The following is a 23,475-nucleotide window of genomic DNA, read 5'->3' on the forward strand; positions in this document are numbered from 1 at the left end:
AGGAAGCTAGTCGAAGTTTATTTAACAAATGTGCATTTACAACATGTGTCTGAGAATGTACACTTCTAGTCAAAGTTTTCTTTCATAAGTTTTCAAAAGTTCATGCTTCTTTATATCAAATACACATTCACTTCATTTCCAATAGACAGATACTTCACAATTAGTTGCTGAACCCCCTCTACATATTGAACACTTCTATTTCTAAATTTGGGACACCGAAAAACAAGGAGTGAGGCCATCCACCAGAAGGCAACTCCATACCTACTGAACTACCTGTTGCTGACACTGACTTTAACTACTGTGTTCCATTAACTCCACACTTACCTTCTGATGTGCTCAAAAAGCCTGATAGTCCAAGAAAAAAAGCAGTAAGTTGTCCAAAGAATAAGAATTTTAATATATTGAAACGGGTTACTATGGAACTTGAGAATTCTTATTCCCAAAATAATATAGTTTTGAATTCTGTAAACTCCGAAGAATGTAAACTCCTAGAGGAACAAATACAGCTGCCATCTTACGTACGGAAAGAAAACAATACAATTTCCGCCAAATTATTATTTGAAAAGTCGGCGCTAGAAAATCGCACACAGTTGATGTCTTTCATTCATTATACCCTTTCCTTTATCCACGCAGTACTCCTGGCTGATATATCGGACTGTAGGATAAAAAGGGTAAAAGCTGTCGCAAGTTAAATACTACCGACGCTTGTCAGAACCAAGATTTTCTATGCCATTATTGTTGGAGAAGTGGCTCGTACATACAGTATCTGCAGCCGCGTGGAAAAGGAGAGTCTAAGATTTATTTCTGATATGCAGAGTAAATACGACACTACGAGTATACGTTATGCTCCTTTGCACGAACTACAGACTTCAATCTTAAGAAATAAACACGAAGGCAATACGCACGCTCTATATTGACTGATGAAACTATTCAAGGGGAGGCCGTATTAATTTTCCAAATACTTACACACGTAGCCCAAGATATATGAAGACTAAATATTGCAATATTTTGTGTAGGTAGAGTCAATAATGATCCGATAATCTAGCCCTTCGCCGATTTATTTATAAAAATACAATAGTCTTTGCGTTTTGGGTGAAGGTAGTGACGTTTCATACGGGAACCCCTTCGCTCATGGGAGCTACCGGGGTGTCTTGTAGCTTCCGGCCTAGGTGAACTCCTCGGCTCATGGCAGCCTCGTGAGGTATGATTTGTGTTGAGGAATCTCTTCGCTTCAGAGCAGCCTCCAGGGTTATTAGGATAGGTAGAGGCCCTTAGTGCAGTTGGACCTCCAGAGCTGTTGTGGGTTAGCGATCAGTGGTCAACTGATGCCTCTTCCTCTGTGGCTTCTCTTTTATATGCCCTCTTCATGTGGCTCGTCCTCTTTCGGTTCCCATCGTGTTTATCTTGGTGTCTTCCTATTCAGTGTATCATCTGCTTGTTTATAAATGTTAGCACGTGTCGTCCATAAACATGTGCTCATGTTGTGATGTGGGACCCTTACAATAAATGGATGGAATGAATATTGTATCGAGGTTAGGGAGTCAGTCATATTTTCTTACCATGACATGTAATTCGAAATGGTTGGAATTTGTCGTGTCCATTCCTCCCGGAATTAAAGCTTCCACCACTTTGGTATTGCGCGTGTTCCAGTTAAAACTTTCCAAACTGCTTCGTGATCTGCGCATTGGTCATTTTTTTAAAAAGGGTTATTTACTCTAGGTGGTGAAGTACTAGAAGTATGGCTTACCTCACTTACATATGTGTTTTACAGTTGAGGGGAAAAGTCCAAGACAAAACACTTGAATTGATCAAGTTGCGCAAGCATTCCTTCACCGAACGAGGCAGGCAGAAAATTGAGGGAACTTGTATTGAATCACATGGTGCAGGGCCGTTGTGGACCTCCTAGTCGCACAGATCTTCCATGCTGGGACTGTAGGAAGAAAAACTGTACGAAACATTTCTCTAAGCCTCATACTGAAGTAACACATGTAGATGAGAGAGAGTTGTGCACTACAGGAGAGATAGTGCTAACATTGGTAAAATCATCTTCGATCAAAAGTCTGTGCAACTTAATGACTCTTGGATCGTATCTTATACTGCTTCTCTTCTACTAAAGTACGATTACTACACAAACCTTGAAATTGCTTCCACTCGTAAGATCGTGAAGTATTTATTAATATACTTAACCAAGAGACCGAACGAGGCTCGCATTGCTGTTGCCCCGGAGGAACAGTTGAACGATGAAGTAGAACTCTATGCTACAAAACGCTATATTGGAGCTTGTGAAGCTGCCTTGCATACTGTATATTGGAATTTGAGATGACTGACCGTGAGCCTAACGTCATTCAGCTTGCTGTGCATCTGCAGGGCTACCAGTTTGTTGTTTTCCGACGCGCCACGAAGCCAATGCTATTAGCACAGCATGTTCTAGTCTTATTTTGTACTTCTCTCGACCAACGTCAGCTGAATTCGACAATCTCACTTATTTAAACTTCTTTGAACGGCACGTCGTGCATTCAAAACGATCAGCCTCCTGTAGTGTTCCAATGCTTCCCCACCCTGATAGAGTACATTTCATCACCAAGAGGCAGCGTGGAGAGATGGTGGCGAGGACGATTAGGGTAGCCCCTAACAGAGGATAACAGTTCTACTTACGCATGCTCTTGAACAACTTTCCTTGTTGGGGCTACTGCGACCTCATATCTCTAAAATGTGAAGGTTATACTACCTTACAGGGTGCTTCACGAGCTTTTGGATTGATGGATGATGAGCAGTGGTACGAAAGAACATTAGAAGAGGCTTCATAGATCATAACTGGCATCCGACTAAAAAGGTTCTTCATTCTTCTCGTTGCTGGGGAAAGAGTCGCAGACTTGAACAATTTTAAAATCTGTTCACAGAAGATGTGTTAGAAATGTATTTTAATAAATTTGACCGAGCATACACAGTAGCACCGTGTGAAATCGACAGAAGCCTTTGATGACGTTGATCTCATTTTTCTTAACATGGCATTCCTGATGTAGAAGAACAGTTAACCGAACTTGGTCGACAGATGGTGCAATATTCTATAAGTCAACTAACTTTTATCGAAGAATGGCTCCCTAAACTCACTCAAGACCAGAAAGATGTACTTGAATATATCACATATTTCCTGGAAAATTCCGAAACCAGTGAGTCTTCAAAGCTATTATTATCGACGACTCTGCTGGATCAGGAAAGTCTGTACTTCTTATTGTTCTTACTACGAAGCTGCGTCTAAGTCGTCACATAGTTTTTTGTACTGCAAATTCAAAAATCGCTGCTCAAAACTATGAAGGTTGCACGACAGCATACAGTACGTTTAAGCTGCGCTTAGAGTTAAGTAATGACATGGAAGTTTGGGGAATCGCAGGAAGGAGACAGTAAGCAGAATTGATCATAGATACATAAGTTAAAATCTACAGCGAGGCGCCAATGGCACATCCGTTAATCCATATACTCGAAAGATCATTGCGAGACTTTATGAGAACAAACTTACCACATGGTGAAAAACTTCTGATTTTTGCAGGAGATTTTCAACACACCCCTTCAGTTGTTACCACTGATCGTACCAATCTTGAAGCAATTCAGGCTTCTGTTTGCTGCTGTCCTACATGACAGTCAGTGAAACAGATCAGACTCAAACAAAATCTCAGAATAAAGAATGATTGTTCATTTACTTACTTTCTCTTGGATGTTTCTGACGGTACACTACCTCCAATAAATTTCGGTGAAGGTCGAGATGCAGCTGAACTGGTACCATTGCCGAAGATTTAATACTTCACTGACGTTTCTCTTTTCATTGAAACAATCTTCCCCAAAAATTGTTGTATGATTCTGACACTTACGCAAAGAGAGCAATTCTTTTCGTAAACAGTGAGAACTCAGTAAATACTGTCATCTTTAAAATCTTACCTGGTGATTCATCTCACTTGTTGAGTGTGAATTACGTGGGAGATAGCCGCGTCCATGACTTCTTTCTTACTCCAGAAACTTCGCTAACATCCATGCTAAAGGAGTTCCAAACCACAACCTAGAACTTAGAAAAGATGCAGTTTGCAGAATATTGAAGGAACCCCTTTTGTGAAGAATGTCGCATACCCACAGCTTCTACGATAGTTGCTTCTCGTGAGTGCTAGTTTGCTATGGACCTCAGCAAAGAACAATGGCATCGGACTTTGATTTTGAAATATGATAAATGTCTACCAAAACACAAATACTGTTTTAGCTACACTTGGTAATAAGATAGGAACTCGCCTAAACAAAAATCTCTTCAAACTTTTATTTGGGAGAAAGCTTGGTGCTTGTCTAAATAAAACTTGTGTTAAACTTGACTTGTGGCAATATGATAGGTACCTGCGCAGACACAAATACCACTTAAGTTCTATTTTGTAGTATACAGAAGATATGACCAAGCAAAAGCCAACATTAAAAGAGGATTTGCCTATAGCAGAATATCCTGCGTGTGATGTGGAAATACTACAAAGTTACAAGAAATAGAATAAAACTTTGTCTTGGCGGTATGCAAGAAGTCTGGTCGAACAAAAACGTCGAATTTCTTTTTTGAAAACTAGAAATAACAAATAAACAGTAACCTCTGAAAATGAGAATCCAACATCTTCATTATATGATAAGTTCATACATTGTGAATGACAAAACCAAGGCTATTGTAGAAATAAATTGCGATTGATTAAGCATAGTATTAACAAGGAAAGAGTGCATGCATCTATACGTATTGGCTTTGGTGATGGCTACTTCATAGCGCTCGAAAATAAGTCTGAGCAGTGCGTAGTTCGTTGACGAATAATTTAATGTTTAGTCTCATTACTAGCAATGATCTACAGAGAAGTATCCTTCTATAAATCAGGTTTGTTAGTTTTATTTTTATTTATGTATTACCAACAATCAAATGATTAAGCAAGTTCCACTGAGTACACTTGCGAAGGGATTTGTGTCATTGGATTAACCTTTTGCTGATCAGTCGAAGGTCCCCATTCGATACTTCACTTGACAAAGATAATAGATCCATAACGATTAGTCACATTACACTGTTTTAGTCTCATTTCCATAAATCACTCAAAAATATCCTGAGATGTCAAAAAATAAATCTTAAGAGATTAGAACTTCTATAATATTTACTGCTCTCTTTTCTAAATCCTCATGTTCAGAAGACTTTTAATCCCAGATTAGAAGTACAAACTATAGTCAATAAGAATTCCTAAGTTATAAACAAAAAGTAAATGCAGTTAAACAATTCAAACCAGTTGTTTTAAACGTAGGATATATTTGATAAACAAAGATTTGAAACTAGAAACAGAAAATTGTAAATAAATGGTCTCAGAATTCATCAATCCGAACGATAAGCAAAGCTGAATTTTTCTCGAGCAATCAAGCTGATATTCCATTTCAAATCAAATAGTCACATTTATATCGTCTTCTTTGAATGTGTATAACTCCTCATCTGCTTTGCCTTTTAGCCTCTCGAGTGAAGCATAAAACCATTCTGATGTCACAAAATAAGGAACATGTGATGCAGATATTTTAGGTTTCTTGCTAATAGACTTCTCATTGACAACCTAAAATAGACAAAGGCTTCAGACAGGAAAAAGGTTTAAATACTCAGATGAATTACTAAGTTTATATTTGTATTTTAATAACCAATCAAACGTCAATGTTATGGAAAAGTATGTAGTTAAATTAAAAAGAACCAAACTCTGTATAACTACACATTTAGCGCCCGAAAAGGGACTGAACAAATCACGTTATATGTTTAAGGAAAAAATGTACATGACTTTTACATATAATAATCGATAAATCTCATTAAGCTGAACAAAATGATATAGATGACTGTAGATCCTCATGGAAAAATTTTGAGAAAGTCGATCAAAACTAATTTTGTTTTGTAAACCCACAAATTGGTGCTGTATGATAACCACACATTTATTAACACTAAAATGAAACGGAAATGTACGCTAATCAAATATTTCCTGTGGTACTAGCAATACTACAGTATACAGTGAGTAATTAGTGGTATATCAAAAGCATTACCAACCCTTAAACTTTAATGTATGCGTAACTAAAGATTGTTTTCCAAAGAGGAGACATGTATCAATCAATAGATCATACTAACTAAAAAATGTGACATGCTTGAAAGTAAGATGCCATGTGTAGTTCCCGAGAAATCGAGAAAAACTATCTTTTATGTTAAAAAGTATGTCGTTTGGTGATAATGTGATGCAGTTGGTAGTTTTTATGCTGTTGGAATAGATTATTTATTTATTTACTATAATATTTAAGTATAGACTATTAAGTACCTGTTAGTATCCATTTTTGTTTCATATCTCCTAACAGTGGTGTATGTAAACAAATTTTGATACAATATGTTCGTATCTTAAATATCGCAACAGATCTATTACATAGAAAATATTGTGTGATTATAATAAATAGTAACAAAAGCATAAAAATAGGTAGTAGGTCTCTTATTTATGGTAAGGAAACTCATTCATTTAAATATTATATCAAATAAAAGCAATATTTTACGAAATATTGTTTCAAGTTTTATTAGAAGATATTTATTTTCTTGTGTTCCTCTATATATTTCATCCATTTTTCCGTTTTGTTGTATTCTGTGTTAATGTTAAAATATTTGGTTTATTTATGATATTGTAATATTTCTTTAGAGCAAATTATATTGTTTTCATAAATTGTGACATTGCCTACTAATGATTTGCACTTAAATATTTCTTTGTTATTTTTTTTAAATATTACTCGATATTTTTGTAAAGCAGACTGATCTTAGACATATGATTACGGGATTTTACTTCAGTTCCTGTATTACGCCGTTTATTTATTTGTAAGATATACATTTCACAGATTGTTAGTGTTGTAGCTTAATAATTCTGAACTTCCTACTTCAAGATAAGATTGATTTTATTCATATCTATCAATTTAGCTTTTTATAAACTTAAATGTAATTTAACTACTAGCTGATCTTTTAATAAAATATTAATAACGTGTCACAGTTTTGCCAACTATCTACCTTATGAAACCAAAGTAGATAATTGTAAGAACTGTTACACGTTATTAATGTTTTATTGAAAGTATTGTTTTGCTCAGTGAGTAGTTTAACCCCCCTGGTCACACTTATCTTTTGTGACACGGAAGTCACACTGGGGTACAATGGATCCCAGAAACATTTTTGACATTTAAAGTTTTAAATATCGTTTTGGCATTTTTTGTTTTTACTATTCTGTGATACACGCAGCGTACCAGCCATAACAACAGGTAGTGTTGCTAATTGAATTTACATGGATGAGAAAGATTTCAAAAACAGCAGGGAAAAGGCTGAAGTAAAATAATTTCTCTGGGGCCTGTCAGACCCCAATTTGGCCACGGAGGGTTAAATTAAATTTGAGATATATCTAAAAATGTGACCTTAAAACCACTAACGCTTATCTAGTGATTTTAATAACGGATGTTGATTAGTATACGTCCATATTTTTCCTGAAACTTGTATTTTCCGGTACATATGAACCCTGAAATTAAATTCTCAAATTTGAATCAAGGCATTCGTCGTTGTGCTTATTTTTGACTTCGCAGTTGGATTCAATATTCAACAATTTGTCTATACCTGGGTAGATCTCTATTGATATCTATGTTAATTTGTGAATACTGAATATCTTTCCTTCTATTACCACAAGACAGATCATCTTTATATTTTGTATTGGAAGGAAATTTAGAATCAATTTGAGTTTTCTTTCAAAATGCTATGAATTTTAAAGGAAACTTAATGTAGGTTAATTGAAACAAATTATTAACTTAGACCGTTGTATTTTCTGAGTTCGATTCTATTTAAAGAATAGCCATAACACTTTTCAATTGCATATCTTAATGTTTAAAATGATGATGGCGTAATTTTTGGTAAGTTAGATGCATAATTTGATTAGTATGATTTTTATTATATATTAGCACTTATGATTAGAGGTTAGCAAACATACAAGCAACTAAGTTAAATTATTCAACGTTGAACCTTTGTTAAAATGTACAAGTACTAATGTTCAGTGCATAAAACAGAACATGAATAAAGATCATAGACTGGATTAACCAGACACAAAACATCTGAAAGTGTACTACAATGTTAGTGATCAATTTTCTATGCCCACAACCCTATGCTTGTCAACGCAATAACTACTAGCATAAATATCGTTATGTGCATGTATTTTTTGCTCTCCACCAATGCAGATTTGTCTATTAGACTCAGCTTGAATTAAGAAAAAGCGAATGACTGTAAGATAAAAGCAAAATAATGCAAACAAGTGTCCTTAAAGAAAGATCAGTGTAACATAATTACATATTATGTTAACAATAATCTTAAATATTATTACCAATTTAACTTTGTTGAATAAAAGTGTATCTTTTTATCTACTTGATTATCTTTGCAACAGATGACCATGGTATTGTCTTCGAGGTTAAGAAAATTAAATTTCTGGTGGTAATTAGGCAAAATCATACGTATCATGCAGTAGTTGTTAATGAGTTAAGTCGATTTTGAGTTTAACGTTCATTTCAGCATCGAGACTATATGAGACGTTGACCTACTGATTAACGTAGAATCCGAACCAAATGAGCTACAGCCGAGAATCGAACCCAGATATCTCACGCCAAAGGCGCGTCAGGAGTTGTAATTAAATAATATATTTAGTATTATGTTCTATTAAATGAATCCTTGTACCTATCTTTATTAGCGCATATTATTGTTACTTTGCGATCAATTACGCTTGCTATTACTAATTTGTGTAGTTACAAGTTCCTTTTTTCTTTCTGATAATTCAAACTATTTCAAGTTAATTATACTTTTGTCAGCATTCCCTATGTTTAGTAATATCCACAGCATCTTCCTAATATAATTGTTTATAAGTAATGGAAATTTTGCTATCCGACACGAGTGGAGTTCGTAAATCAAGTGGCAAACTTTTAGGGGCAGTGAGAACAAAATAAATCGAAGAATTATAATTGGATAACAAGCATTCATAGGTTTAAAAAAGTCGTTCGGTTATATATAAAAAAGATATTTACATATGCACACATATCGCTACTGCGAACTTAATAAAAAAAATACTTCTGTCTTTAAAACACATCCAACAGTTTAGTACAAGTTAGCTGCCATGAGACACAAAAATGGGTCTCAGGAAACACTCTTCGATAAGCCGCGATTCCAAAGTTGGATTTCATCACAACTGATTGAGGCCTTGATACCCCTATGTGGATTTCACAAGATACTTATTACTATGTGCAAAACAGTTGTTTAGGTTCCTGAATATTGACCTATACCTTAATCTGACCTCCCGAAAAAGCAATTCATACCTTTAAAAAATGAAAGAGTAACCTAATCATGATTAGGGTCACTTGTCCCCATTATGTCTGTCGCACATACATTTCGACCATAGCAGTCAACCTGTTAACAAACTTTGTCTTTAAAAAAGACTTATTTAAATGATATATCACTCGGTAATATCAAAGTTTCTGATAAAATTTGTTAGAATTTTATCATATATGGACTACGATTTGGCCTAAAACATTAATTACCTTTCTTTCGAATACTTACTACATGCGTGCATATCGGATTTGTGTACACTGTCTCCTGTGCACCGTGTTCTGTCAACATTTGTCTCAATCGAATCTCCTCCCGCTTCTCAAATCCAAATAGGCAAATATTTAATCCTTCAAATATTTTCAGTCGATACGACATCTACAAGAGATATAAACTACTGTAAAACATATGGATCTATGAAATGTGTTGTCTGAATCACGTGCGTTTGGCAACCACAAAGTAAAGATAATTTAATTGACATAATATAGTAACGACAGTAATAAAATGAGCAACTTTTAATCTTAAACAAAATAATATTATATTCTTGGTTTGATTTTTAAGGTTACTTTTTACTAACCGAACATTTGAAATACACATTATTAAACATTATCCACTCAAAAAGAATTCGTGTTATACGAGTAAAGGTAAAAAGTCATGGTCCCGCCCGTTACATCAGCTCTCTGTATCACAAAACAGTCAAGTTTCTTTTGAGTAAGATAATTCATTGTATTATTTAAATTTCTACATGATCCTTTAGTAATCTCGAGTTCATACACTGTCAACTTGGCCACCTTTCTAAGTTGGCCACCTGCTTATCTTGGCCTGGTTCATCTTGAACCTATATTTTCCCATAAGACATTCGTTACTTATTACTCTGTAAGCTAGCCACCTGTCTATCTTGGAGGTTGGTTACATTGAAGCAATGTTTACCTTATGATGATAATGATAAATTTATCTGCGTATCTTGGCCACGCAAAATACCGTTTTGTTATTTTTCTTTACTCTTTCGTATTGCGTATGAGAGGCAGATGTTCTGTATTTGTGACTGGAGACAAAGAACTATGGATTCCCATGATTTGTTCTTGGAGGTCAATGACCAGAAAACTACCCTGGTAAAGGGGTGGTGAAGGAAGATTGAATAACAGAAAGCACGTACAGTAATTCAGGAAATGGTTGTATGTATTTGTTTACCCAGTCTGTTTTGGTAAAACCAGTAGCTATATCGGCTCCTTTCATCAGTGGGGAGCTTTAGTAATTCCAGAAAATTCTTAAGGTTAAAACTAACCATCTCAATTGCCAACTATTAGCACCTGAAGGTTTATCGAAAGGTATCGGTGACTTTTGAGATGAATTCCCTTAAAATTTTTCTCAAAGCATCTTTTGCTCCGTGGGAAACACTTGTAGCTCGTTAACAAGAGGAGTTAACTACAAGATTAGGATGTTCATATGTGCCAAAAAGAACAAAAGAGTACGTCTTGAATAAACAACCATGAATAAATTTGTTATTAATACTGTACTAGAAATACGCCAGACCTATTCTAAAAATACACCAGACTTATTTTCTCTAAGATGGCCATTTGTCTAAGTTGGCCACTTTTCAATGGAATCGATGGTGGCCAACATAGACAGGTTTCACTGTATATAGTAGAATGGAGAAGGAAGAATTGGATGATGAAATACTCAGACATGAAACGCGAAGAGAAAATCTTACAGTAACTATATTGGTTGAAAGAGTGTTTGTTTTTTAAAAAGGTTTAATGAAATAAAAAAATCTAATTAATCCCTACTTTCTTTCTTTAAATTACTCGTGTTATACACATAGAAATCTAGATTTAAAAAAAATCAGATACATGTGCAACTAACAAATGTATAACCAAAGTACAGTCAGTAATTTATTTCCTTTACTATCCTGTAATAAGTTCCATTCCACTAAGAGGAAAGCCTGAATTTAAATCTACTAGATGTTATAGACAAAGACGAATTATTCTAAAGATTTTCATAAATGTTTCACATTTAAAAGTTTGTATCATGGCAACCAGTTCTCAACTTACCATCGTTTCATCTGTTGCAATCCATCCAGCGATTCTTCTATTCTCGTAATTTTCATAGACCCAGTCAGAAGACATAACAGGAATACCAAATACAATAGCATATGTATAAGTATCACCACCAACTTTATTTGCTACCACGTGAGTCGTTTTTGAGCTAATATGTTCTACAACTTGTCCACTCATTCGATATACTAAGTTAATTAAATTAGCCTGTTAAAGAAATTATACAAATTAAAACTTAAGAGCGAGACCAATACATTTATTTTTATCTACAAAGTGAAATTATTTTCAGAAATTTCTTTTATAATTGTAACAAAAGCCCGTTTCACTTATTAGTTTTATAACTAGTCTCTTACTATTATACAATAAAATACCTCAATAACTCTCGAAATGAAAACATTTCATTATCCGCTGAATATCTTAATTTGTAAGCTACATATATCATCATGCGAACAATAATTAAGGATAAATCGTAAATACTGGATAACTTTTCAATGTATTAACGAAAACGGGTAACTGAGATAAACTGCAAGAATCCCAGGTATTCAATTTTAAATAATTCAACGCATTTTTTGGAAACATAGGCTTGAAATAGTATTCTTGTTGTTAAATTTGATAAAGTTAATCTTTGTACTTACAAGTTGTCTGATTTCTGTGAAATTTGTGAAGCAAATAACTAGGTCTCTCATACTTTCACAATACACAGGATGTTGCGAAGTGTCTCTAGGTAACTCTTCTTCTTTCTCTGCTTTTTCTTTCAGAATAGTTGGCCCGAGAATTCTGAAGACAAAGAAAAAAATACAAACAGTGACTTAATGTATCGCGCTGTTTGAAAGTAGAAATGAAACACATTTTTTAAATGAAAACAGTGTCATAGCGAAAATCTTTAGAACCGAATGCACAAGCGGCACTATCTGAGTAATAGTATAAAAAATATATTCAACTTTTCAAGAGTTGAAATCGGAATTTATGTATGAAATTGCTTTCAAATAAATTTTGAGTATTATATTCTCTTACAAGGATTTATAATAACAATCAATCATTATGGCACGGAAGCTTTGAATCATGAACATTCGATATTATTATAAATTGCTGTTTCTGAAAGTTATTAATTTTGAAGAATCATTTTAAAAAATGATGTGGCAGTTTGAGCTAAAATGGGTTCTCCCATGCTGATTTTACTACATCCCTTCAAAATAATGGAAATAAAAACTCAAAACTTTTACTAATAACTAATTCTTTATTGCTAAATTTAAGGGTTAATCAAGTATAAGTTATTATTCACTAATATTAATTAATATAAACAAGTTGTTACGCCTAAGCGTTCGGTCCGCTATACACTATATAGACTAAAATAGCTGTTAATTGAAAGTTCTAATTCATTACATTTCATCAAATTTGTTTTTTCACTTTTCCCGCCAATTACCTCACAGTCCATAGCATATTTATGTAATTATTCAAGAACTTCGCTACATATAACATTGTGTTGATATATATCATTTAATAGACAACATATTTTAATACTGTCTCAAGATATAACTCGAGATAATGCAACACGCAATTAGGTTATTTGGTGGTAAATGTAAGGTTACACAAATAGTAATACTAAAATGTAAATGTGGTTACGACTCTTCTCCTATCTTGAAATAATTAAACAGAAACAATACAGTTTTAAATGTTCTAACGTAAACGTCACAATCTTAATAAATTTGCACGTCTCAAAAATTTAAACGGCAAATTTCCTGCACAGTTTAACAACAGATAATGCAGGTAGGGACATCTATCAGCATCAGGCAGGCAAACGATAGCGCATCTTTTAGCGTGACTGATTATTATTAGGATTAGCTTGACGCAAAACTGAGACATTTGCGGTTTATTACAGTAATAGAATAAATTAGTAATTAACAATTAATTAATCACCAATATATGTTACGCAACTTATTAATATACTGGTGTATTGGGCTATTTATTTTTCTCCATGTACTCATTTATTGGTCCCTTTAGACATTAAATATTTTTTAAGGTTTTTGTTTTCCAACACTCACAGTATTGTTGTCTTTCTCTGCTCGGTAGTGACTGTAGGATATTCTATATTACTACATAGCTTAGGTTATAGACTAAAATCATTCTATCCAAATTTACATATAAGTCTGATAGTTTTCAACTCGTCTAAAAAATAGAAGCTGATATTGTTATTAGGATATCACTAAATGAAACATAAAGCTTGAACTAAAGTAGTAAGGCATATAAAATATACACTATCTACCAAAAGGTCATCGGTCACCCCACAAATTTCGGAATGAAGCAAATCATGACGTACCTAATATCGGGTAGGGCCTCCTTTGGCCTGGATCACAGCATGTATGCTGCGAGGAAGGCTTTCCACCACTTGTTGATAGATATCAGGTGGGATGCAGTCCACTCCTCCTGCAAGGCGGTTCCAAGCGCGGCAGGTAAATTTGGACGAGTTAGTCTGGACCTTAAACGCCGCTCCAATTCATTCCACAAATGTTCCAGGGATTCAAATCAGACGATTGAGCAGGCCACTGGAATCGTTGCACATTGTTCTCGTCATACCACGACATAACATTGGCAGCTTTACGGCAAGGGGCATTATCATCCTGATAGTAACGTGGGTCCACTCCAAAGAATTTCCACAATGTGGGAAGCAATGAATTGTCTAAAGCGTCCAAATAATTTGCATTCATGTTACCAGGCAGAACAACAAGCGGGCGTAAACCGAACCAACAAATTGCAGCCCACATCATTACACCATCACCATTAAATTTCACCGTTGATACAATGCAGTTTGGTAAGAAACGTTCCCGGGGTGGCCGCCACACTCACACCCGAAAATCTGACATGAAACACGTCCATGCCAACCTCCTGGATTTGTTCGTTGGAGTGATGTGTAGTTTGTGGGCAGCTGCTCTACCATGGAAACCAAGTGCATGCAGTTCTGTCCTAACAGTGTTCAGTGAAACTGATGTGCCCGATGCAGTGTGGAACTAGTGCTGGGTGGCAGATGCAGTTTGACGGCGATTGCTGGATACCATTCGTTTCAGCACTCTCTGGTCCCTGTTCGTCAATTTCTTGATTCGTCCGGGCCGTTTAGGGACACTTGTGACACCGTGACGTTTCCATTTCAGGATTATATCACCCACGATTGATTTTGGGTGGCGAAATTGGGCATTAATGGCACGATTCGACAAACCCGCAATATGAAAGCCGATGATGGCTCCCCTATCGATGGTTTTTGTTTGTGCGCCATTCTAGGTCAAACTGACTCCTCGCCTGCCGCGCGATCACTGATTATGCCTTCTGCACCGAAACAAATGACTGGCGTCCTGCATTTTGCTCTGGTTTCCTTACGGTGATATCGTAGCAGACTGACCGGTGACTTTTTGGTAGGTAGTGTATATATTATGCTTGAAACAATTACTTATATAAAATATTGTAGACTATAACTATTTATATCATTCGAACGAAACTACTGTTCTTTTTTATTTAAAAGAGCTATTTCATGATTAGAGTTAAAATAGAGAAATAACAGTTAGATGAATAAAACAGTTAACGTTATTAATCCTAAGTTGTTCTATAACAAACAATAAAAACCCATAGTAGACTGCGATAAAAATAAACAAAGCAAAATAATACAATGACTTGTATTAGGGACTAAAAACAATATATGCCTATCCATGCGCCTACGTCTTCCGTTTTGAGATGAAAAAAAGGAATGCATGATGTTAGTGAGTCTTCCTATTAATAGTATGTTGATTGTTTTTGTTACAGCTAAACGTCAATGAGAGCAAGTCAAACAAGAGAACCCCAAACAGCGTCTTAGGTCTGCATACTTTACGAATTTAAACTGATTGGACCATAGTTTATCATACTAGTTTTTTCTTCTTGGTTCGAATTTCCTTCTCAAATTTCATCCCAAAGTCAAGAATCCGAAATTTTCGAATCTCGAATTTTCTTTTTTTCTTTTTTCCCTATAGCTTTCTTCGTTGCAGAGAGATCTCCTCAAGACCTGTCAGGTAGATACCTCGGATGGATACCTAATCGTTGACATCAATTGGACCGAATGTGCGCAGTGTTGCCAACTAAGGAAATTAAAACTTCCCTAAATTTGGAGGAAAATCGAAATTTTCAAAATTTTTGTTTATAAATCCGTACCTATACGTCCGAGCGCAAGTCAACTTACGCTATTCGAACACTGATCCTTACTGAAAAGCGGATACAGAACGTTAAAACGAGGTAATTAGGGACGCACGAAAACTTCTTATTTAGATTCTAGCCCTTGATTTTTCTAGATTTTCCCTACTTTTCTGTTTACCGTAATCTATTTTTTTTTTTTTTTTTTTTGTAATTAGAAGCTTTGTGTCTTAAATATTGCCATGATACTTGTAGGATATATTAGTGGTGTACCAATGTTTATTTTAAGATAGTTTTGGTCTGTCTGGTAGCAGTGTTGCCAGATACAGAAAATTCCCGATTTGGAGGGGGAGATTTTTCGAAAATGGCCTTTTTTCTCTCTATTATTTTTATCTTGTTGCTTACATTCGAACAAGCGTACCACTGTCTGAAAGCCTCGTTCTTATCCTACACAACGCCCGATAAAAAGTTTCAGTAGGATAATTAGGCGAATAACAGTTGAAGTTTATAATAAACCATGTTCTGTAAATGGTAAGAAAATGGTGAATTTCTGAGATAGAATGAGACAGTTTTTTAAAGTTCATGATTACTTTGTTAGATATCGCTATAATACTTGTAAAAGATATTAGTGGGGTAGCAAGGTTTATTTTCAGATAGTTTGTGTCTGCCTGGTGACAGTGCATCCAGCTCAAAAGAAGTTAATTTAGATTAAATAACTGATTAATTACCGATTTTAGATTAAATATTTCCTTTTTCCCCTATTACTTCCTTCTTGCTGACTACACTGGAACAGACGTACCACTATCTGAAAGCCTCCTCTTTGGTCTACAGAACGCACAATAAAATGTTTCAATCGGATAATTAGAAAAGCTGTAGCCGTATATTTGTTGGTTTTTGCTTCTGAGGCGTAAAAAGTGTCAAAGTTTCATGTGTATGATGACAAAGAGTTTTTTCTTTCTCTCTTTGTATGGCAGCCAGCGACTTCAGGTTTTCACTGTACCTTGTCAGCACACCAAAGAATGTTTTAGGTGACTTGGACCCATGTGATAACGGTGGTACTAGCTACAAACAATCTTGAAATTCGGTTATGGATTTTCTGTAAATTTTACCCTTACATTTCCCTCAATAATTTCCCTCCCGTTGGTAACACTGGAATGTGACTTACAGCAAAGCATATTCACATCCCTCTTCTAAAAAAGAAGGCCTTAACCATGATTTAAAATCAATAAGTCACTAACTGTTTTTGAGCAATAAGTCACTAACTGAAAATGTAGGAAAACGCCAAAAATGACCTGGGTTCGAAAGAGTTAATGTGGCTACTGAGGACGATAACGCCCAAATGTTTGAGGTATTGAGAGAAGCATTCAACTGCAGTGCAGAAACTATATTTCAACATCTCCAACAGCTTCGGAAACGATATAAAGTTGGATAATGTGCCCCAATCAGTTGGCTGCAGCTTAGAAAGCGATACTACAAAATAACTGTTTCACTTTGTGTTTTCACCAGAGGAGGGATTTTTGCTGGATAGAATGCTATGTATGATGAGATGAGTGTTCTTTACGGTACCCCGTAATGACATTATCATTGGTAATCATCATGAACGCATTCCCAAATAACCAAACCAAGTAATGCATCAATAGAAGTTATCCAGTGTGTTTGGTGAACTGATTGGCTATTATTAAAGCGGACTGCTACCACGTGGCTAGACAATCAATACAACTATGTGGGCGCAGCAATTGAAGATTGTGCATGAAAAACTTTGAACCGTAGAGCCAGTTTTGTGAGTTACGTCGATATCATTCTTCTCCAGAATAACGTGAAGCTACATTTTGCTAAGGTCACCCGTAACGCCATTATCCGACTTGTTTTGGTAACGATCTTGAATCCTCCATATTCTCTGGACATTGCACCGTCGAATTATCATTCACTCAATTCTTATATAACTATCTACTGGGACGACAGTTCTCAATCATTCAGCAAGGTATACCATGCGATAAGAATTCTTTGAGAGTTGGAAACAGAATAGTAGATGGTGAAGGAGCTTATTTCTGATTTTGCAGGTAGTCTTATTTAACGCTAACGCCTTTTTCTTGGTGAAGCCAAAATCCAGCGGGACTTTTCTTGGGTACTCAATATTTAATACTAAGAAAGAAATCCTTACCGTACTCCTTTACGATATAACAACTTAAAAGCTTTCCCTACAAAATCATCCAGCACAACGTAACAGCTTCTGACGTCTTGACGTATTACATCCAAGCCATCTTCTGAATAAACAACTGCAATCCCAAATGACTATAATTGAAAACATAAAAAAGAACAAGTGAGTTTCGTTTCAAATTGTCAAACTATGATATAACTCCAAATTTATGTGAATGACATTGAAACAGGAACTACTACGCATATAACATCCAGTTGTAGTAGAGGGAGAAGTTAGAGAAGAAACTTATTATCTTTATGATGCTGAAACTATATCAAAAAGCCAATTCTTATCTCACACTGTTTACATGCTATCAAAGTTAATATTGAAACTGGAAGTGCTAAATTTTTTACCAATTCTTGTTTTAGTAGAGAGAGAAGGGTGGAAGTGAAGTATCTTCTTCAGTCTCTGAATTAATTTTAAAAAGACACTTTTTGTTATCTATTACCGTTTTCGTTTTATAGTGGTCAACGTTAAAATCGGAAATGATAGATTTCTGCCACTTCTTGTTTGAATACAGGTTTGACAAAAAATATTAACCTATTCGTGAGAAGCAAAATCGATCCAGACAACCATGCCTCGATATCTGTTATTGGTTCTAGTCTGATACCTATCGACAGACTGACATAGCTGTTTAGTAAGACTTCCGATACTTACGCATAACATAGTTTGGAAGTCTAAAAATCAGACTACCCCTTTCAGTTGGTCTAATGGTGACTTCATGACTGGCTCTTACCAGAAGCGGACATTGATAGTCGGAAGCAGTAAATTTAGTTACGTGTTTCGACTTTTGTTTGACATCTTGTTGTGGCTGAACAGGACCGTATAGGTTATTTTTTCAGTGGTTTGCAGTTTCAGTGGCTGTGGTACTATGCAAGAACTTCGTAAGAATACATTAAAATTTACCCTTGACGAAACTACCCACACGATACGCCTGCAACCCAGCTAAATTATACACATCGTTATGTGTGCAATCTCTATATACCACTTTATTGTAGTCTGAGTTAATGAATGTCGCCCCTCTTTATCAACGAAGAGAATTGCACCAATTTACCTGTTATTTCACGTTACATTTATGCACCTTATCTTACGGTCCCAATCGCAGAAGCCTGGTATCATTTAGTGCACAAGTTAACTGTCATAAAGACCAGACTTCTACAAATTGGTTGGAGTGTGTCCGTCACATAATTTTTGTCCGTATGTGTACACTTTCGACAATAGCTATACGTGATTTACAGCTGCTACGTGTCCTGGGTGCCACATTTTGTGTACCTTTCTTGAGCTAATTTGTTAGTGGTCCCGAATTCGATTCCTGGTGAAAGAACACAAAAAATTAGTTTCATTCACTGTCATTAATCATCCGTTCCCTTTATTCTAAAGGACATAATCTTAAGACGTTAAACTAAAAACTGAAAGAATCATTATTCCTAAGAATCGATTATATGTTTACAATTGCTTCTAATTTATTACGCGTTCATATAAAACAAGTATAATTTTCTAAAATTTTGCTGAAACGTTTCAATTCTTTATCTACCTGCTTACATCTGGTGATTTTATAATGAACTAGCAGAATGTCTCTTCTTCGCACGGAGAGAATACGTTTCAATTTTGACATAAAAAGCTGAATTTGGATTTAAATGGCATCGAAAGTGTCACTGTCCATCTTAGTGATCATGAAAACTATGGATTCGACACTAATATAGGTCATTTTAAATATCTCCCCCTCCCCCAAGTTGCATCGTCAAAGTGAAATGATAAAAAAAAAACATCCCAGGCCTAAACCTCATTTATGTAGCAAATTTGATCAAGATCGGTCTCGTGGTTCAAGAGTTATTAAGTTTTATTTATTTTTATTATATAGGCCTATATATATATATATATATATATATATATATATATATATATATATATATATATTCAATACGTTGTTGCGTCAAAGTGAAACCCATTCCAGACTTGAACCTCATCTGTATTAAAAATTTGATCGAGATCGGTCAAGTTGTTCAAGAGGTATGAAGCACAAACCTAGTCACTTTTATTTTTTATATAAATGTTGATATATATTTATAACTTGCTCTTTTTGTCAATATTATGTTTTTCTATATCATTAAAATAATATTTATTACTTAGTCACAAATTCTCAGAGAAGAAATTATCTTTTTCAATTTTATATATATAAATTTTGAGATATATTTAAACTTGTCTTAAGCTGATTATGAACATTATCAACATCATGTTTTTCTTTATCATTAAAATAATATTATTATTTAGTTACAAGTTCACAGGGAAGAAATTATCACTTTCAATTTTTATATATAAATTTTGATATATATTTAAACTTGTTCTTTTCGTCAATATCATGTTTTTCTTTATCATTAAAATAATATTACTATTTAGTTACAAGTTCTGAGGGAAGAAATTATCTATTTGGTCTAGGAATTAATTCGTGCGGGTGGACAAGAGATGGCGCAACGAACGGAGCGTCCCACAGTTCCGTGTATCCACACATGTGTTGCAAACCCCTGTCATCGCGTATCGTTCGTAGTATAGGGCAGTGGATTAAAGCGTCAACAACACCAGTTTGTAGTTAAGTGAACATGGCGCAATTTGTGCCTGATAAAGCGTTTTTGCGGGGTGTCCTGCTGCATTACTTTAACATGCAGAAAAGTGCGACTGAAAGTCATCGTATTTTGGTGGAAGTGTATGGTGACCATACTCTAGCTGAGCGAACGTGTCAGAAGTGGTTTGCACGGTTTAGAAGTGGTGATTTCGGCTTGGCAGACCAAGAGCGAGCTGGACAGCCAAAAAAATTTCAAGACGAAGAATTGACAGCATTGCTCGAGCAGGATTCGTGTCAAACGCAGGAACAACTTGCAGCAGCATTAGGCGTTGATCAAACAACAGTCTCCAAACGCTTGAAAGCCATGGGAATGATTCAAAAGATGTCACATTGGGTTCCACATGAATTGAAAGACAGAGACGTTGAAAGACGAAAAACCATTTGCAAATTGCTGCTTCAACGACAGAGCAGAAAGGGGTTTCTGCATCGAATTATTACGGGTGATGAGAAGTGGATCCATTACGAGAACCCTAAACGAAAAAAGGCCTGGGTGAAACCAGGTGAACCAGGTCCATCACAACCAAAACGAGATATTCACTGTGCAAAGGTTATGCTGTGCATATGGTGGCATATGAAAGGTGTGGTGTACTATGAGCTGCTGCAACCGGGTGAAACTATGAATGGAGAACGTTATCGACGACAATTAATGCGTTTGAAGCAAGCTCTGGCCAGAACACGACCAGAATGGGAGAACAGACATGATAAACTTATTGTTCAACATGATAACGCTCGCCCACATGTCGCAAAACCGGTCAAAACCTATTTAGAAAATGTCGGATGGGAAGTTTTACCCCACCCGCCGTATTCACCAGACGTTGCTCCTTCGGACTACTACTTGTTCGATTGCATGAACAATGATTTGATTGGACAGCGGTTTACTTCTTCAGAAGATATCGAAACATGGGTCTCTGACTGGATCGCTTCCAAGGATGAGGACTTCTTTCGCCACGGAATCCGTACATTGCCTGACAGATGGGCGAAAGTGGTGGCTAGCGATGGACAATATTTTTCTTAAGGTATTTATGTATTTTGTGTTTGTACTACAGCTTCAATGTGTGCGTACCAACCGCACGAATTAATTCCTAGACCAAATACAACAAAGAAATCTCATTGACTTTGTGTGAATAAACAGTTACTAATTTTTCTGTTTTGTTTTTGGAAATATTTTGCTCATAACAAAAGTGTAGAACGAGTGTCGCATATAAAGTTTACATCTATATCTATTTATTGTTGATTTTTATGACAAAGTGTTTGTACGTGGTTTCCTATACTTTACGTGTGTTTGATCAGTTTCAAGCATGAAAAGTTCAGCCTTGTAACTTTTAAACTAATAGATAGAAAACTCTGAAATTTCGTATCATACAAATATCAACAAAGCGACATTGCTTGACGTACTCTGTAGAAATGGTTAAGAGTATACAAAACAAAACACAAGGAAAAGCCTTTCGGTAAAATAGGACATTTTAAACTGTGAGTTTTTATTAAGCACCTGAGATTGAACGGTGTATCATGAGATGATGACAATAAGATTCTGCTGATTTTAGGTGATAAAGTATCTTTATGAAATTTATAACATATTACTGAGTAATGTGAATATGGTAACCATGCAGCAAATTCTTCTAAAGTAATTATCCAAGAAAATATTGATTGTGGCCAAGATCTTATTTATTACGGCGAGAGATGCATTGCTAGGGAACTTATTAACACTATCGGAATTTAATGGCAGAACTCATTTAAGTGACCGCTTAGGATTAAAAAGAAAAATCAGTTGTCATGAGGTGTAACGAACCGAATTCGAAAGCAATGCTAATGTCAGGATGCTCCCGAAAATTTTGAAACATTTGCATATAAACCAAAATCTCTTTGAGTTTCGTTTATGACAGAGTATGAAGAGTATGAAACATGTGGTTAACATTTAGCCTTTGAAACTAAACAACAGAGCATGACGTAGAAGCATTAACTTCACCTACCTAAAACAAAGTCATCGACAGTTATTGTTTACGTATTTTCAGTTCGGACGACGCCTTGCCTCTTAGAGTTTCTGGAATGTGCTTCTGCAGTAACTAATAAATGAACGGTTCAGGAGAGCATAATGATAATGATGAAATTGAGTTATTAAATGGAATGGGTTGGTATCGAACCACAGAACAGTATGTAAGTACTTTAACTTTGAAAATTTACCTGCAGATGGCAGGGGGAAATTTATTTGGTATATTGCAGCATTGAATTTCATGGAAAGCTGGAAATGTTCTTTTCCATTTTACTCGAAAGTAAGAAAACATGACACACCATAATGTTTTCCCAAGCCGCTCAAATATTAAAATTCCATGCTTCTATCAAGGAAAGACTCGCAAAAAACTCCCAATAGGTATTTTTATACCCGTGTTTATAAAAAGACCAGCGCCCTACGCAAATGCCCAGTGGCGTATGCAACAAAAAGGTGCCATGAGGCAATTTAAGAAAGGTGCATTTCGCCACCCCCCACCCCCCACCTTGGAGTTTCGAAACAAAACCTATGCCAATAGTTTGTGCTGCTACGTTTGTGCCAAAATGTACAGCAAAAATTTTCGTTTGTACCACTTCAGGTACGAAGTTATAAGAGTTTTAAAGTGGGGGGCTGGGGAAACGGCAGCCTCCAACCTTAGAATTTCGAAGCAAAACCTATGCCAATCGTTTGTGCTAGGTTTCACCCGGAATGTACCGCAAAAATTTTCGTTTGTACCACTTCCAGTACGAAGTTATAAGAGTTTTAAAGTGGAGGCTGGGGAAACGGCAGCCCCCCACCTTGGAATTTCGAAACAAAACCTATGCCAATCGCTTGTGCTACGTTTGTGCCGAAATGTACCGCAAAAATTTTCGTTTGTATCACTTCCGGTACGAAGTTATGAGTTTTAAAGTGGGGGGGGGCTGGTGAAACGGCAGCCTCCAACCTTGGAATTTCGAAACAAAACCTATGCCAATCGTTTGTGCTTCGTTTGTGCCGGAATGTACCACAAAAATGTTCGTTTGTACCACTTCCGGTACGAAGTTATAAGAGTTTTAAAGTGGGGGGCTGGGGAAACGG

General features: G+C 35.7%; 1 protein-coding gene across 1 annotated transcript in view; it reads right to left on the reverse strand.

Annotated features, from left to right (window-relative positions):
* Positions 1-5,291: 5,291 nt before the first annotated feature.
* The window catches only part of LOC145679816 (uncharacterized), a 70,176-nt gene continuing 51,992 nt past the window's right edge, over positions 5,292-23,475 (reverse strand). The window contains exons 6-10 of the mRNA XM_081750343.1: positions 17,756-17,886; positions 12,078-12,219; positions 11,440-11,649; positions 9,623-9,766; positions 5,292-5,594 (exon numbers count right to left, since the gene is read on the reverse strand). Of these exons, the coding sequence (XP_081606469.1) occupies positions 5,430-5,594; positions 9,623-9,766; positions 11,440-11,649; positions 12,078-12,219; positions 17,756-17,886 (792 nt within the window). The 3' untranslated portion in view covers positions 5,292-5,429. The remainder of the gene's footprint in view (positions 5,595-9,622; positions 9,767-11,439; positions 11,650-12,077; positions 12,220-17,755; positions 17,887-23,475) is intronic.

The sequence above is a fragment of the Thermobia domestica genome, chromosome 2 (assembly GCF_964235325.1).
Source record: "Thermobia domestica chromosome 2, izTheDome1.hap1.1, whole genome shotgun sequence".
NCBI classification, from domain to species: domain Eukaryota; kingdom Metazoa; phylum Arthropoda; class Insecta; order Zygentoma; family Lepismatidae; genus Thermobia; species Thermobia domestica.